The sequence below is a fragment of the Oncorhynchus gorbuscha genome, linkage group LG11 (genome assembly GCF_021184085.1).
Source record: "Oncorhynchus gorbuscha isolate QuinsamMale2020 ecotype Even-year linkage group LG11, OgorEven_v1.0, whole genome shotgun sequence".
Taxonomy (NCBI): Eukaryota; Metazoa; Chordata; class Actinopteri; order Salmoniformes; family Salmonidae; genus Oncorhynchus; species Oncorhynchus gorbuscha.
In genome coordinates this window covers 38,450,420-38,468,376 of record NC_060183.1, presented here as the reverse complement: position 1 = coordinate 38,468,376, position 17,957 = coordinate 38,450,420, and the positions used below count along the sequence as shown (strand labels likewise).

At 43.6% G+C, this 17,957-nt stretch overlaps 1 protein-coding gene across 1 annotated transcript in view; it reads right to left on the bottom strand.

The window, feature by feature from the left end:
• arl15b (ADP-ribosylation factor-like 15b) overlaps positions 1–17,957 on the bottom strand; it is a 49,809-nt gene that overhangs the window by 20,799 nt on the left and 11,053 nt on the right. The window contains exons 2-4 of the mRNA XM_046369547.1: positions 16,079–16,224; positions 15,742–15,801; positions 9,393–9,601 (exon numbers count right to left, since the gene is read on the bottom strand). Of these exons, the coding sequence (XP_046225503.1) occupies positions 9,393–9,601; positions 15,742–15,801; positions 16,079–16,224 (415 nt within the window). The remainder of the gene's footprint in view (positions 1–9,392; positions 9,602–15,741; positions 15,802–16,078; positions 16,225–17,957) is intronic.

Below are 17,957 nucleotides of genomic sequence, written 5' to 3'. Positions count from 1 at the left end.
ACATTATCAAATGGTCGTTCCAAGTCAACGTGTTTTCCGAGCCAGCCAGATAATCCATCATCATTATCCCCCTTAAGTATCACATGGAACAGGCCACTGGCCCCCACATCCTCGCTCATCATGTACACACAAGTACATGCACGCACACCATACAAACATACACACACCCACGCAAACACACACACACACACACATCCATCGTTTCTAATGTATTGGATGGAGTGTTACTGCCCGCATCCCAGAGGTGTGTGAATTGCAAAGGTGAAATATTTGAGGGCAGTATTTCGGAAGAAAAGTATCATCTCACAGGAACGGTAGAATAGGGGAATTGTATTTCATGCAAGTGAGTCGCACATTTTTGCACCATACATTTGGCTGACTGTACTGAGCCGAGTCCAGCTGAACCGCAGGATACATACTGTGGACTTCTATAGAGAAAGCACAATAAAGTTGGATTTAACTCATTGAGAAGTAGACCATTGTAACGATTCAGACTGACTGGTTATAAATCAGATGGGAGTCTCGATTACGGTGGCCGATTGAAGATTTTCCATGTTAGTTTCATCGCACATCATCAGCTGTTGGTATCATATGCAAGCCTCCTGCAGCTGATCTGAGACAAATCTGAGTGCAACACTGCCCAAGAAAGTGCACACACAGTGTATAACGAAAGAGAGGCGCATGCGCACGCACGCACGCACGTACGCATGCATTGGGAGGTGAGGTGATACTCTATAAGGGGCTGATATTTACTACCCACCTAGGACTACTGCTCAGCCAGGTCATTAGAGCTCTGGGTTTTCACTTCCCCCCTGGAGCCTTCTATAGCCCCAGCCCGATACAGACCCATTTCACCATGACCTGCAGTGCCGAATACACGCATTCGAGCAAGCGAATACACAAGCACGCACACGAGTGCAAGCAGACACACACACACACAATTTCCATGCTCACTACAAACTGCGCACCTAGAAAACATTCCATTCAAACCTGATCTACTTCCACCACAAAATGGGGGGGGGGAACACCCCGAGAGTCAGAAAAATGGTAATGTGAAAAAGTACATTATGACAAAAAGCATTGAGAGATAATACAGTGTTAAAGATGACAGGAAACATCTGCACCTCTGGTTAGTGCATCGAGACCGGCAGACTGCAGGTCATGAAGAAGGTTGCAAAGTTACCGGAATCTTTAAAACAGTTGCAGAGTTTAATGGCTGTGATAGGAGAAAACTGTGGATGGATCCACAACATTGTAGTTACTTCACAATACTAACCTACTAATGACAGAGTGAAAAGAAGTAAGCCTATACATAATACAATTTTCCAAAACATGCATCCTGTTTGCAATAAGGCAGGCACTAAAGTAAAACTGCAAATAATGGGGCAAAGAAATTGACTTTATGTCCTAAATACAAAGCGGTATGTTTGGGACAAATCCAACACATCACTGAGTACCACTGTCCATTTTTCAAGCATGGTTGTGGCTGCATCCTGTTATGGGTATGTTTGTCATCGGCAAGGTCTAGGGAGTTTTATTTAGGATAAAAAGAAACAATAGTGCTAAGCACAGGCTGAATCCTAGAGGAAAACCTGGTTCAGTCTGCTTTCCACCAGACACTGGGAGACAAATGCATCTTTCTGCAGAACAATAACCTAAAACACAAGTCCAAAAATACACAGGAGTTGCTTACCAAAACAACATTTTATATGTTCCTGAGTGGCCAAGTTACAGTTTTTACTCAACCCATTATGTGAGTTCCAAAGCGTGAGTTGTTTTATGCACGTAATGTCAGAATGCACTCACTGTTCCAAAATGGGATTGTTACGCAACAGGACAGTTGGCCTTGATAATTAGTGTTACGTTTCAATTTGTCAATTTCAAAAGTTTTATTTTCTAACAACAGTCTGAATTGAGGTGTGTTCCACCTCATTAATTCACATAGAAGGAGCCCATTTCTGTGTTGCGGACATTTATGTTTGAGGCTTTACTGAGCCGGACAAACTTCTCTCTTGAGGACAGCCCAATGTTTCCGCAGATCAGGTATGTAAAAATGTGCGCAGTCTTGCATGAATTGGCACATTTTCTGGCTGCCTTGTTGTTTTCCGTACAAATAATAACTTTGGACATGTGTGCATTCCTATCAAAGTAAGTGCCTTATTTTCTGCATATTGTGTTGTCATTTCCATTGTAGCATACATGTATTTACAGTTTTATTCACGTTATTCACGTTTTCAAGTACTGGTGACAAATAATGCACTCTGATTATTGCGTAGATTGTAAAGGGCACCTATGATGTGTGTAAAATACTTTCTGTAACATTCTGCTATTATAAAGAGCTAGTGCTAAGCTATTTGCCACCTATGTGTGGCGCAATGTTTGATGACATTATACAATGCATTCTGGGTATCACGTAAACGTCTGTCAGACCTGTGATAATGATGTGAAGGGTAAACTTCTGGAAGTGAATGATCATAGACGGCACAAACCATTCAACATGCATACTGCAAACAGACCAAACTCATCTTGTCTCCTCTTATCATCATCTATGGTTGACGAGAAAAACAAACACGGTGGCGCGCACAAACTACCCATCGTCGGATTACTTTCGATGTAATTGTTTCTTTTCTGTTAAGATTCTTCAAAGTAGCCCCCCTTGCCTTGACAGCTTTAGACACTCTTGGCATTGCCTTGACCAGCTATACCTGGAATGCGTCACCAACAGTCTTGAAGGAGTTCCCACATACGCAGAGCACTTGTTGGCTGCTTTTCCTTCACTCTGCGGTCCAACTCATCCCAAACCATCTCAATTGGGTTGAGGTCTGGTGATTGTGGAAGCCAGGTCATCTGATGTAGCACCATCACTCTCCTTCTTGGTCAAATAGCCCTTACACAGCCTGAAGGTGTGTTGGGTCATTGTCCTGTTGAAAACAAAGGAAAATCCCACTAAGCACAAACCAGATGAGATGGTGTATCACTGCAGAATGCTGTAGGAGCCATGCTGGTTCAGTGTGCCTTGAATTCTAGTGCCATCAGCAAATTACCATCACACCTCTTCCTCCATGCTTCACGGTGGGAACCACACCATCTGTTCACCTACTCTGCGTCTCACAAAGACACGATGGTTGGAACCAAAAATCTCAAATTTGGACTCATCAGCCCAAAGGACAGATTTCCACCGGTCTAATGTCCATTGCTCATGTTTCTTGGCCCAAGCAAGTTTCTTCTCCTTGTTGGTGTCCTTTAGTAGTGGTTTCTTTGCAGCAATTTGACCACAAAGGCCTGATTCTCCTTTGAACAGTTGATTTTGTGATATGTGTTACTTGAACTCTGAATAATTTCTTTGGGCTAAAATTTCTGGGGCTCGTAACTCTAATGAACTTATCCTCTGCAGCAGAGCTAACTCCGGGTCTTCCTTTCCTGTGGCGGTCCTCATGAGAGCCAGTTTCATCATAGCGCTTGATGGTTCTTGCGACTGCACTTGAAGAAACCTTCAAAGTTCTTGAAATTTTCCAAATTGACTGACCTTCATGTCTTATCACATTTTTTTAATTCAGGCTGTAACACAATGAAAAGTGGAATAAGTCAAAAGGGTATGAATACTTTCTGAAGGCACCGTACCCTCCTTTTGCAACCCTACTCGGGAATGCTGTGTTCCCATCCAGTTTTCCCTCAGACTTTTTCAGTGATAGCTGCTAGTGAATCCATTAAAACTAAATAGTAATAATAAGGAATAATAAGGAAAAATCCACCCAAAACCACATATTCCTTAAATTTACAGTACTAAATAACACTAATGTGTGAGAATGTTTTTTTTTGGTGAACAAATGTTTCATATAGTGAGGTTGGTAGCAACATGGAACATTGTTGTAGAGATCTGTTGCAGCTCAATTCCACTACAAAATCCAAAATGCAATGCTCTCTCTATGGGCAGGCTGGATGGCTAGCTTGCTAGCAAACATAGCTACACACAATAATACCAAATACAATATCAGCATGTAACATAGCTAGTTAGCTTTAGAAATCGCCTAAACAAACTGCACAACTAGTCCACAATCTCACCATGTTCAACCTGCAGATCGATGTGCTTAACAATTTGGAGTCTAACATTCGCAACGGCAGATATACTTCTGAGGAGATGGGAAACGTTGCCCATGTCATATCAATATGGCGCGTAATGCATTCTGGGCGGTTTTGGGACAAAGGAGGCTATTGGGCTTAAGCTCAAAAACCCAACACGAATTTGGGTAACAAGAAGCACAACATTACACATATTTTCCGATATGTGAGATAATTATCTTGCAATCTGTAGTATCGTATATCTTTGGAATCGTGACATTACGTACTTTAGAAGAAAATAGGCACGTTTCTCGACATATACACTGACTTTGAGTAGGGATTGCGTGACACATTAGTTTATCAATCGTGTGGCACAGCATGATAACGTGGACGCGATTGGTCGACAGTCTACTGGGTGATGCGTGAAACGTTTCTTCATTCATTGGATTCCTATCTCCTTTGTATAATATCTCTGGCAACTGCACAATGCAAATGTGCTAGACCCTACGTTAAATGACAAATTTCTCGAGGTAAGAAAAACATGATCAATGGCTCATTCGAGAGAAGACATCCTCCCGAGATAGTCATTTTAGATCTAAAAGAGACAGTGCTACGTAACACCAGACGGATTTCTGCCTGCTTGAACGTCAATAACTCATATACACATGACAACATGAAATGACCCAGGGAATGGATAGAACATCACTCAGAGATGCACAAAAAACAATATAACATTCAAAATGGGTGAACCTTTATTTTAAGATATGTGTACCAGGCATGGTCAAAGACCAGTGACTGAGACAGACAGGAGTTACATCCTAAATAGCACCCTAGTCCTTATATAGTGCACTACATTTGAACAGAACCCAGTCAGTCCTGGTCAAAAGTAGTGCACTACATAGGGAATAAGATGTCTTTTGGGATATAATCGGGACTGATCGCAAGACAACAATTCATGTACATCCTGTTTACAACTTGGGACAGAACTTTTACTGTTTGTTTGTTGTTGGTTTTTACCTCAGATCAATATGAGAACTCTACAGTACCTAGCTGAAAGAGCAGGAGAGAAGTGCGGTGAGGGCAGGCATGAGAAGGTGTGAGACGAGACATGATTAAAGACCTCACCCACCTTTATTCTTCCCTGTTTTTGTGTGTTGTTTTACTGGGATAGGACAGTGAAAAGGAGCCAGGATAGGTAGGACAGAGTGCGAGTCAGAAAGGCAGCGGCTTGGATTCAAACCCACACCAATGGCGACTCTCGTATACATGTGTGCCAGGGTCCACGACACTAACTGCTGGACCACACAGGCCTCACATACCTGACAAACAAACACTTAGCCTCCATGACCAAATCCTCTTCGTTGTCAAAACTAAAACGCAGCAGAACCACACCGCCAGCCACAGCTGAGGCAGTAACGCAATTACCATTTACCGGCTGCTTTAAAATAGGCAGGTCAACAAGGGTAATCAGACAGCTACTTTAATTGGTTTAGCTCGCAAGAGCGCGGCTAACCTTAAAACAACTCTAGAGTGGTATCCATGACGACAGCCTGACCCCCACTGTAATCACAGGGCTGCGCTGGGGCATCATGGAATTCTGATTCTATTAAACACAAAAACTATATGTTTTGTGTGAGAAGTAGGCACCGCCTACTGTTGGTCGATCGTAATTCAAACAAGGTGTAGGCAGGTTGCTTAGGATTCAACACTCAAAAAGCCTAATTCATACTCTTAGAGAAGGTGCTCCCACAATAATGGGATTTGCAATGATATCATTGTGATGTCTTTTAGAGCTTCATAGTCTGGTTGATTGTATCTTCTCAACCAGAAGTTAGTGCAGGTCAGTACCTTGCAAAAGTATTCAGGCCCATGGATTTCTTAACATTTTATTGTGTTATAAAGTGAGATTAAAATTTTGAATTGTCATTTTTTTTGTCAACAATCAACACAAAATACTCTAATGTCAAAGTGGAAGAAATGTTAACATTTTTTTAAAGATGAATAAAAATGAAATATAATTGTTGGGTAAGTATTCAGTTCCCTGAGTCAATACATGTTAGAAACACCTTTGGCAATTACTGCTGTCAGTCTTCTTGGGTGAGTCTATAGGAGATTTGCACAACTGCATTGTGCAGTATTTGGCCATTATTCTTACAACAACAAAAAAGCTCTGTCAAGATGTTAGGGATCATGGCTAGACAGCAATTTTCAAGTCTTGCCATAGATTTTAAAGCAGATTTAAGTCAGAACTAACAGAACTAACTTATTGTTAAGTCACTCCAGTGTATAATTGGCCTTGTGTTGTAGGTTATTATCCTGCTGAAAGGTGAATTCCTCTCCCAGTCTGTGGTGTGGTTTTCCTCTAGGATTTTGCTTGAGCTTAGTTCCATCCCATTTCTTTTTATCCTGAAAAACTCCCCAGTATTTGCCGATGTCAAGCATACCCATACCACGATGCAGCCACCACTATGCTTGAAAAAAAGGAGGCAGTTACTCAGTGATGTGTTGTTTTGGAATTGCCCCTAACATAAGGCCTAACATTTAGGCCAAAAAAGTATATTCCTTTGCTTAGTTCTTTTGCAGTATTACTTTAGTGCCTTGTTGCATACAAGATGCATGTTTTGGAAAAGATCTTATTTTCACGCTTTAGGTCATTATCGTGGAGTCTCTACAATGTTGTTGATCCATCATCAGTTGTCTACCATCACAGCCATTGAACGTTTTAAAATAGTAACTCATAGTAATTGAACGTTTTAAAATAGTAACTCATAGTAACTTATTTAGCCAAATTTTACACCTGAATTAATTTAGGCTTGCCTAAACAAAGGGTGCTTAATACTTATGCAATGACTATATATATATATTTTTTTTAAGTATTTTGTATAGATTGTTGACAAAAAAAAAGACAAATCAATTTTAATACCACTTTGTAACATAAACTCGGGCAAAAAATGAAACGTCCTCTAACTGTCAACTGCGTTAATTTTCAGCAAACCTAACATGTGTAAATATTTGTAACGTAACAAGATTCAACAACTGAGACATAAACTGAACAAGTTCCATAGACATGTGACTAACGTAAATGGAATAATGTGTCCCTCAACAAAGGGGGGTCCAAATCAAAAGTAACAGTCAGTATCTGGTGTGGCCACCAGCTGCATTAAGTACTGCAGTGAATCTCAGCCTCATGGACTGCAACAGATTTGCCAGTTCTTGCTGTGAGATGTTACCCCACTCTTCCACCAAGGCACCTGCAAGTTTCCGGACATTTCTGGGGGGATTGGCCCTAGCCCTCACCCTCTGATTCAACAGGTTCCAGATGTGCTCAATGGGATTGAGATCCGGGCTCTTCACTGACCATGACAGAACACTGACATTCCTGTTTTGCAGGAAATCACGCACAGAACGAGCACTGTATGGCTGGTGGCATTGTCATGCTGGAGGGTCATGTCAGGATGAGCCTGCAGGAAGGGTACCATATGAGGGAGGAGGATGTCTTCCCTGTAATACACAGTGTTGATATTGCATGCAATGACAACAAGCTCAGTCCGATGATGCTGTGACACACCGCCCCAGACCATGACGGACCCTCCACCTCGACACCGCTCCAGAGTACAGGCCTCGGTGTAACGCTCATTCCTTCGACGATAAACGCGAATCCGACCATCACCCCTGGTGAGACAAAACCGCGACTTGTCAGTGAAGAGCACTTTTTGCCAGTCCTGTCTGGTCCAGCGACGGTGGGTTCGTGCCCATAGGCGACATTGTTGCCGGCGATGTCTGGTGAGGACCTGCCTTACAACAGGCCTACAAGCCCTCAGTCCAGCCTCTCTCAGCCTATTGAAGACAGTCTGAGCACTGATGGAGGGATTGTGCATACCTGGTGTAACTCGGGCAGTTGTTGTTGCCATCCAGTACCTGTCCCACAGGTGTGATGTTCGGATGTATCGATCCTGTGCAGGTGTTGTTACACGTGGTCTGCCACTGTGAGGACAATCAGCTGTCCGTCCCGTCTCCTTGTAGCACTGTCTTAGGCGTCTCATAGTACGGACATTACGGGCAGCATGCCTTGCAGGTGAGCTGGGACCCTGGGCATCTTTCTTTTGGTGTTTTTCCAGAGTCAATAGAAAGGCCTCTTTACTATCCTAAGATTTCATAACTCTGACCTTAATTTCCTACCGTCTGTAAGCTGTTAGTGTCTTAACGACCGTTCCACAGGTGAATGTTCATTCATGTTCATGGTTCATTGAACAAGCATGGGAAACAATATTTAAACCCTTTACAGTGAAGATCTGTGAAGTTATTTGGACTTTTACGAAGTATCTTTGAAAGACAGGGTCCAGAAAAAGGGGCGTTTCTTTTTATAATGTGAAGAAATCCAAGGGGCCTGAATACTTTTGCAAGGCTCTGTAAGTTAGAACTCTATATGGTGCCTACTGGCCTATAACCAGCATCTATAACTGGTTAGAGTGACATCATTACAATGTCTTTCATGACTCCATTGGCAGGTCGTATACTGGTTGTATGGGGAAGACGTCTTTACCTGACCGTAATGTGCCAAATTATGCTATTATGCTTCTAGGTATGGTTTTTAGTGTTCGTCGTGTGCAAAAAGAGGTGCGTAAAAAGCCCACTGTCTAAGTGTTTGATGTACAAGTACACCCCCTGGATAAGGTAGCTAGTCTATTGTTACCATAGATATACACTGAGTGTCCATGACATAGACTGACCAGGCGAATCCAGGTGAAAGCTATGACCCCTTATTGATGTCACGTGTTAAATCGACTTCAATTAGTGTAGGTGAAGTGGAGGAGACAGGTTAAAGAAGGATTTTTTAGACTTGAGACAAATGAGTCATTGATTGTGTATGTGTGCCATTCAGGGGGAGAATGAGCAAGACAAAATATTTAAGTGCCTTTGAACGGGGTATGGTAGTAAGTGCCAGGCACACCTGTTAAAGTGTGTCAAGAACTGCATCGCTGCTGGGTTTTTCACGCTCAACCGTTTCCTATCTGTATCAAGAATGGTCCAACACCCAACTTGACACAGCTGTGGGAAGCATTGGAGTCAACATGGGCTAGTGTCCCTGTGGAACACTTTCGACACCTTATAGAGTCCATTCCCCAACCAATCGAGGCTGTTCTGAGTGCACATGGGGGTGCAACTCAATATTAGGAAGGTGTTCCTAATGTTTTGTCCACTCAGTGTACATATTTTACTACATATATATTATACCATAATCTATAGCGTTGATATGCATCATTGGTTGTTTCCTCCTGTTCGGGGCGTGTAGCAGGTGTGTGAGTGTGCACCGGTGTGCGCGTTCGGCCTACCTCTTGTGTGGTGCGAGCAGCTGGTTTGTCCTGGTGGTTGGCCAGTATGAGGAAGGGCAGGGTACAGAGCTGGGGGTGCTGCAGGGCAGAGTGAAGCTCAGTTCGGGCCATCTCCAGATCCTCGTCTGTGGAGGCGCTGTCCAGGACAAACACCACCCCCTGGGAACCCTGGTAGTACCGCGACCAGTACTTCTTTATCGAGTCCGCTCCTGGAGACAGCGGCGAACAGGCAGTCAGACACAGACATGTACACATAGACACACAGCAATGCAGGCACACGTACACACACAGTTAGTACCAGCACAGTACTTGTAAATGGAGTCCACTCCTGGTGACGCACACATGGACAGTAAGGCACAAACACAGTACCAGTTCAAGTATCTCTTACTTTAATCAGCCCCTTCAAAAATGTATACAGGCCCCCTATACCAACACGCACACATATATATACTGTATTTATAGTGCATTCGGAAAAGTTTCAGACCCCTTAACTTTTTCCACATTTTGTTATGTTAAAGCCTTGATATAAATGTATTCATTTGTTTTTTCCTACCTTCATCAATCTACACACAATACCTCATAATGACAAAGCAAAAGCAGGTTTAGACATTTTTGCCAAAAAAATAATAATAATAAAAATTACATAAGTATTCAGACCCTTAACACAGTACTTTTTTGAAGCACCTTTGGCAGTTATTACAGCCTGGAGTCTTCTTGGGTATGACGCTACAAACTTGGCACATCTATATTAATCTCTGTAGATCCTCTCAAGCTCTGTCAGGTTGGATGGGGAGCTTCACTGCAGTCTGAGGTCCTGAGCACTCTGGAGCGGGTTTTCATCAAGGATCTCTCCGTACTTTGCTACGTTCATCTCAATCCTGACTAGTCTTCCAGTCCCTGCTGCTGAAAAACATCCCCACAGCATGATGCTGCCACCACCATGCTTCACTGTAGGGATGGTGCCAGGTTTCCTCCAGATGTGATGCTTGGCATTCAGGCCAAAGACTTCAATCTTGGTTTCATCAGTCCAGAGAATCTTGTTTCTCATGGTCTGAGAGTCTAGGTGCCTTTTGGGAAACTCCAAGCGGGCTGTCATGTGCCTTATACTGAGGAGTGGCATCCGTATAGCCACTCTAACATAAAGGCCTGATTGGTGGAGTGCTGCAGAGATGGTTGTCCTTCTGTAAGGTTCTTCCCATCTCCACAGACGAACTCTGGAGCACTATCAGTGATCAATGCGTTCTCGGTCACCTCCCTGACCAAGGCCCTTCTTCCCTGATTGCTCAGTTTGGCCAGGAGTCCAGCTCTAGGAAGATTCTTGGTGGTTCCCAAACTTCTTCCATTTAAGAATGATGGCCACTATGTTCTTGGGAACCTTCAACACTGGAGACATTTTTTGTACCCTTTCCAGATCTGTGCCTCGACACAATCCTGTCTCAGAGCTCGACAGACAATTCCTTCCACCTCATGGCTTGGTTTTTGCTCTGACATGCACTGTCAACTGTGGGACCTTATATAGACAGGTGTGCCTTTCCAAATCATGTCCAATCAATTAAATTTACCACAGGTGGACTCCAAGTTGTAGAAACATCTCAAGGATGATCAATGGAAGCAGGATGCACCTGATCTTAATTTTGAGTCTCATAGCAAAGGGTCTGAATACTTGTGCAAATAAAAACCTGTTTTTTGCTTTGTCATTATGGGGTGTTGTGTGTAGATTGTTGAGGAAAAACCGAAAATGTAATCCATTGTAGAATAAGGCTGTAGCGTAACCAAAATGTGGGAAAAGTCAAGGGGTCTGAACACTTTCTGAAAGCACAGCACTGCACACACACGCTATTGGCCCTGGCTGCAGCATTCCTATCAAAGTTAACACACTGTCAAAAACCATTCAAATAGTTTATTTTAGTGCCCGTCACATTTTTCTGCAACTAAACTGGCTTTTCAACCTCATACTTCCAGAGGATCATTCCACCTAATTCAATTGTACGTTGATAATCCGGCAAATAAAAATGAATGCCTATGAGTAATGGAGACCTCCAGCAAGAAAGGGTAAAAATGCATCGAATTTCAACATCGTTTCAAATCGGAGCACGTCTGGAGTGCATTTTGCAAACGCTTCCACCCTCCTTTCATAAAATCTTTGCGGATATTGCATTATATATTCTTCAGACTTCAGGACTGCATGCCAACTTTTAGCCTTCTGCACTGCGCTGGGGGGGTCCGGTGGGGAAAACGACATGTCTGTCTAAATGAAGTGTGTTCAACACACAAAATCTGTGGCCCAATGACAACCTATTCCCTTTATATTGCACTACTATTGACCAGCGCCCAACGGGGGCCTGGTCAAAAGTAGTGCACTCTAAATGGAATAGTGTGCCAGTTGGGAGGCATCCCAAGATTCTCTTTAAAGCAGAAACAACTCAGAGTGCACATTAAAGCAGTTTCCTATGCTGGCCACTCTACAGCACAGTTCAAATGAACCTTCTTCTTTTACAATGAACATATGGTTCCTTTTCTGCACAGCAATTTGGGGGTACAAAAATGTGGCCACCAAGGCTCACAAGGCAGGGCATGGCTTTGGTTAGCATGAGTGACAGAGTGGTGGAATAGAACCAGAAACCAATAGGAAAAGGGTCAGTTGTGTCAGTTAAATTACTCTCCCTGAGTGTGGCTGGAAAAACAACCACTTATTTTTTTCTGAAATCTAAAGAGGAAGAGGAGGAGGAAGCCATGGTTTAACTCTTCCATCTTTGGGGCTATAGTAAAAGTGGACCTGACTGCAATTTGACCACGCCCACCATCATCGCTAGTCAAATAGGTTCCTCATCTCGGTGGCAGTCATTGGGGCATCAAATGGAGGAAACATTTCTGAAACAGGGAGGGACTACCTGGGCTTGTTTTCGTTTTCCATTGCAAACCACATTGAAACATTTCGTACAAAAAGGGCCCTAATGAACACGACCCAGGCTAGTTTACGGTGAAACGCCGCCCCTCGTTACAAGTGTTTACAGGCGATTAGCCTACTACGACCCTGTGGGAATCCATGAACAACTCTACCCCCAAACACTTGACCAATATGCCTGCTCTAAAATTAAGTAATATTGCGTGGCAGTAGTATTATGAGCTGAAACAGCTTACAGATTGACTATTAAGTTTCAAAACACCTCCAATAATTGTGTGAGGGGGATGCGGGTTAGAGGGGAGGAAGGAAGGAAGTTAAGTCTCAACCAGGCCATATTATATCAAGGACTAATGTATTGCTCAAGAACAGATGCTAAAAAAATCTGCCAAGCATAAGAGCTAGGCTATCCATCACTATTGTGGCCCGGCCTGTTCAATTCTGCCTCCTCCTGGTTCTAGCTACAAAAACCAAAAGAGACTTCGGTGGTTGTGCTCCGAGGCTTTAGAGGAATTTACAACATGAATCTGGGGTTGAATATCGAAACCAATGTTCAAACGTCATCCTGCTGTGTGATGTTTTACAGACTATTATAACAACAATTCTCCAGTCATTCCTGTAACAATGTAGGTTATTGCCTATTGTGTTTATCTCACTCTCTACTTAGATGTAGCTTTAGTGTAACAAAAACATGACCACAAGCCAGTTTACCAGAAAACATATTGTGTTACAATCACGTGTGACAGTAACAGAAACCACACTTTCCACAAAATGGCATTACATCATGCTTGGTTTCTGAGGAAAATAAAGAGTGTGAAATAAGTGGTTTCAGATGCCTGGGCTACACACTAACTGACTGACTGCTACACACTGGTCTACTCTAAACCGGAGCATCAGGGCATTCAGAGCATCTTCCCGGGGCGATCTGCCAACCGACCAGGTAGACGGGCTCGAACTCAATTCCATCTTTCAACGATTCCTCACATTCTAGTTCCTCACCTTGTTCTCAACCTTATTGCCGAAGGTCCAACCCACTGGGCACAGACGTCAATTCAACATCTAATTCCACGTTCGTTTTCGTTTTTAATTGAGTTGAAACGATGTGGAAACATCATTGAGTCAACCAGTGTGTTGCCCAGTGGGAAGGCCCTCCCCCCTTGTCACTTCTTCTCCAAAGCATCGTGGGGAAAGATGGGAGGAGAGATGGCGCATGTTAAAAGGTCAACGACAAAACATATCCTCGACAAGGTGGGCAACATCAACAACAACGAAGTCAGCGAAATAGATTATACGGCATAAATAAAAAAACATGTATTTGGGTGTAAATATTGACCTAATAGCATCACGTCGAAGTAAACTTGGAGTCACCAGCTGATATGTTACATTTAGGAACGTCACAGGATTATCGCATCGCCGATTTCGTGATGGGCATATGGCCTACTGTACACGGAGGGGTTTTTAACACACATCCAAAATAACAATAAGAGCTGGCTAAAATAACATACAGTAGCCTACATAGATGGGTTTTTTTTTAAAGTAGATGTCCTCTCAATGTTTTCTTGCTCCCAAACGTGATCTTTGAATAACCTAGGCGCAAGCGAGCTCATATAAGACAGGTAAATGACCAAACCTGGCGCAGGACAAAAAGTGCCGCCAACTATAACACGTTGAAATTGCAAACGAGCACTGAAACTAAGTGCAAACGTGCTTTTATATACACTAAATCGTCACGCACAGAATTAATTTTATTCTCAACAAGTCATTTTGATGGAAACATACCTTGTGGGAAAATGTGCAGATATTTTGTATACTGATTTTTTTTAAGAACCTATCCCATGAAAATCTGTTGCCAATTGGATGGAAACCTAGCTACAGACAGACAGGCAGACAGATGGACAGAGGAATCACACACACACACACACAGTATGGTGTCACCGTCCCATTGATGGGAAACTGGCTTTGAACTCCCATCTCATCTCTCATAAACACACACACACACACACACACAGAGACACACACACACACACACACACACACACACACATACACAGAGACACACACAGAGACACACATAGACAAACCAAAAACATCCCAGCCAGGGGGCAGACGAACCAACAACACTAAAACCCGTAGCAGACAGACAAGACTACAGTCATGGAGATAGAGAGAGTGAAACCCAAACAGAAACATTACCAGTACTGTTTGACCTGTTGACCTCCAAACACCCCACAGATAACCTAGAAAAACATTACAGTACTGTCTCCCGAACTACACCAGACACCCAATGATTCATTCTTTAGTGATGGACTAAATGACAAAATAGACAGTGCCGACAAAATGGCTAAAAGCAGCGGGTGCCGGGTGGCCATTCTATCTAACAACATCATCGGCCATTATTTTCTGTTCATTTACCGACAATTCTACATGTTGAATTACCACCATTCGTCGACGCCCAGCAGGTGATCTATTGCGCAAGGCCCGGCGTTCGTTATGGCGTGTCCTTAACATTTCAGCACACAAATGCTTTCTTCGAAACGTTGGTTTGTTCCCTAAAGAATAAGGGAGTAAAGCCTGATACATTAAACTGATTAGAGGGTGCGGCGATCATTGTTGTTTTCCCCCCAGGTTTACGGACTGTTACTCTGCACCTTGTCAACATTTTGGGGTGTGTGTCTCCAGCTTCTAACTGTAGGATGAGAGGCTGAATGTTCCCAACTTCAGGGTGCATCCCAAAATGGCACCCTATCCCCCTATATGGTCTACCAGAGCCCTATGGGTCCTGGTCAAAAGTAGTGCCCTAAATAAGGAATAGGGTGCCATTTGGGACCCAGTTTCAGAGAACAGCAGCTAGGTGATCCCTGTCTGGAAATAAGGGAGAGTCCCTGTCCACACCAATGATGTCATACAGCGCCCCCACCCACATCACAGAAAGGACTTACGCATTACTGCCTCTCTGACACAGTTGCACACCCAACGGGCGAGTGACATTTGAGGGGATGTGTTAGCTACTTCATTTGCGTGTTGTTTGTCTGACACGTTGCTTTCTGATGCAAAGATCATCAGTTGAGAGATAACTATGACTCATCTTCACAGAGGATGTGTGTCATTCGAGGCCTCAATAACATTTACTATCTTAGGGGATTCTAACATTTAGCTAGAAAAGGAAAAGTTCCTTAACATTGTTTTAGGACCTTTAGGGTTTCCTATATGTTTAGATTTTGCAGATATTCTTGCACTGTGCACAGCTAGGGTCATGTTCAGTTGGCACGGAATGGGAGTCAACTTTTTGTGAAACGGAAGAAGTCCCATTGACACTTGTCCAATAAGAAGACTCAATAAGTGCAACAAAAAAAATGTTTTGCCCACTGAACTACACAACTTGATGAGTACCCTGACAATGGGAAAATTGGGTTCACATCATAATGGAAAATAGGTGAAAATAAATACCTCCGAGCTCTTTCACGTTCAGAATGGCATTCTGGAATGGAACAGCTTTGATGCTGAAACCTAGAAAGGAGAATTAAATGTAAAGCTTCACACAGGAAGACATTGCTTAAAAAGAGGCAAGAGAAAGTACATGTATAAGTGCTGGAAAATACTCATATCGTGCTCTTTTCTGCAGGTAGGGAATAGGTCCCGAAAGCTCACCACTTAACTACTGACACTAAATTGATTCAATGCATAGGATACTTGACTGCTCTACTGCAAAAACTTTATGCAGAGTAAAGAGAACTGTACAAGGAGCATTTGGACTGTGATTTCATCAGGTGGAGTCGAACCTCACCCGTGGTTGGCCCAATGTTGTCTGTGGCTTCACTGCAGAGTCTTGACAGTAGGCTGGTCTTCCCAGAGCCTGTGAGTCCAATACACACCAGGTCATACTCTGGTCTGGGAGGGGGGCTGTCCTTTACAGCACAGTGTCCTGAAACACTGGAGGTAGGAGGGAGAGGGGGACGGAGAGAGAGAAAGAGAGAGAAAAGAGGTGATCGAGAGCGGGGGAGAAGAGAAGGGACACAGAGTCAGAGGACAGTCGTGCGAGGTGTGATGGGCAGCGCTTAGTGTACAGCGAGTCTGTGTTCTGGCGTTTGGACACTGCACCCACGTCACCCACCGATCGACTCTGTGACACTACTGACGTCTGCTCTGTCACTGAGCACGCCACTCGCCACTCTGGAGACGCCGGGCAGGATCACATCTGTTAACGCCATCTGTTTCCAGCCAAAGATACTGTAAGATTTGGAGAGGAAAAAAACATTGTGTCCTCTCGCTCTCGCTCTCTCTCTCTCTCTCCGCTTTCATTTCAATTGAGATGTGCTCAGCCACACGACATGTCCTTTGAACTCACATAACCACTGTGATATAAGGAACCTTTGAGTCGTATATAGCCTATAGAATGCACACTACAGGCACCCTGTGCATAGTAAGAGTGGACACACTGATACTTGTGTAGGGGCCCAGGATGTTGTGAGTGAAGTAAACCTCAAGATGTGGTATGCAACATGGTCAAGGGACTGAGGGACTGCTACTCCGTCAACACGGAAGATCAAAGAGAAAGGGGGCCTCCTATTGAAATAGAAGCCAGGGACGCTGGCCACGGTCTCACGCACGCGCACAGAGCATACACAGGGACAGTAAGGGCCCCGATAGAGGTGATGTCATGTTTCTTCCTACACAACAAGCAAAATCGGCCTCCAGTCTCCGGTTTGTTCAGTATAAACAGATCCCAGGTCCCTCACCTTTCTCTGGGTGCTGATAAAGTACATGACACGGGTCAGACTCTGTAGATTTACTGTGGACTCTCCGCAGGGTTTCTCAGCAGACAAAGCAGGTCAAACACAGAAACCCAAACCAGAAGTATGCTCTGCTCTGTAAAAAAACGGCAGCCCCACTGACCTCCTTTTTGCGCTATGAGATAAGACAAGGCAACCTTTCATGATGCACAGATGCTGCACCAGATAAGCACGTGCATCACTGGTACATACCCACTTACAGACCTGCGTGTCTACCAGAGTCTGAAATAACAACTTAAAATGTATCATAACATAACATATACAGGAAAGGATTAAAAGGTAGGTCAGGTTGAAATTTTGAAAGTCTACATCAGTATATGATTGATAACAACACAGGGACAGTGTAATCAATGCTCCGTAACTGTTGGCTACCATTACAAGGGACGAGACTGCGCTCTGGTGGTGATTATAGGAACTGCGCCAACCTACACTGAATATATGGGAGATTCTCTTTTGGGTAAAAGACCGTTCTGTGTCTGGTCTCCTCCATCCTCTCTCCTCCATAACCCAGTACCCTATAAGTGGTTGAGGAGTGTGTCAATTCGTTAGGAGGCTTATGGAAGAGTGTCGTCCCCGTTATGAGAACTTGCAAATGTAAAATTTGGCTAATGGAGAACGACCGTTTCATTTCAAGTGCGTTTCCATTCACATCAACTCTCCGCGATTATCTTTGAGCTTTTTCAGGAGGCGAGGGAGGTCAGAGTGGAGGAGAGAGGGCGAAGGAGGTGAGCAAATCTAATTGATGAAAGGCCAAAAGCTCATTCTCTCACATCACTATTATGAGATATGGTTATGGCAGAACCAGTCTGGAACAGAATAATCTAAAAGAAAAAAAAGACAAATCTGAAAGAGATAGCAGGCTCATGTAGTATA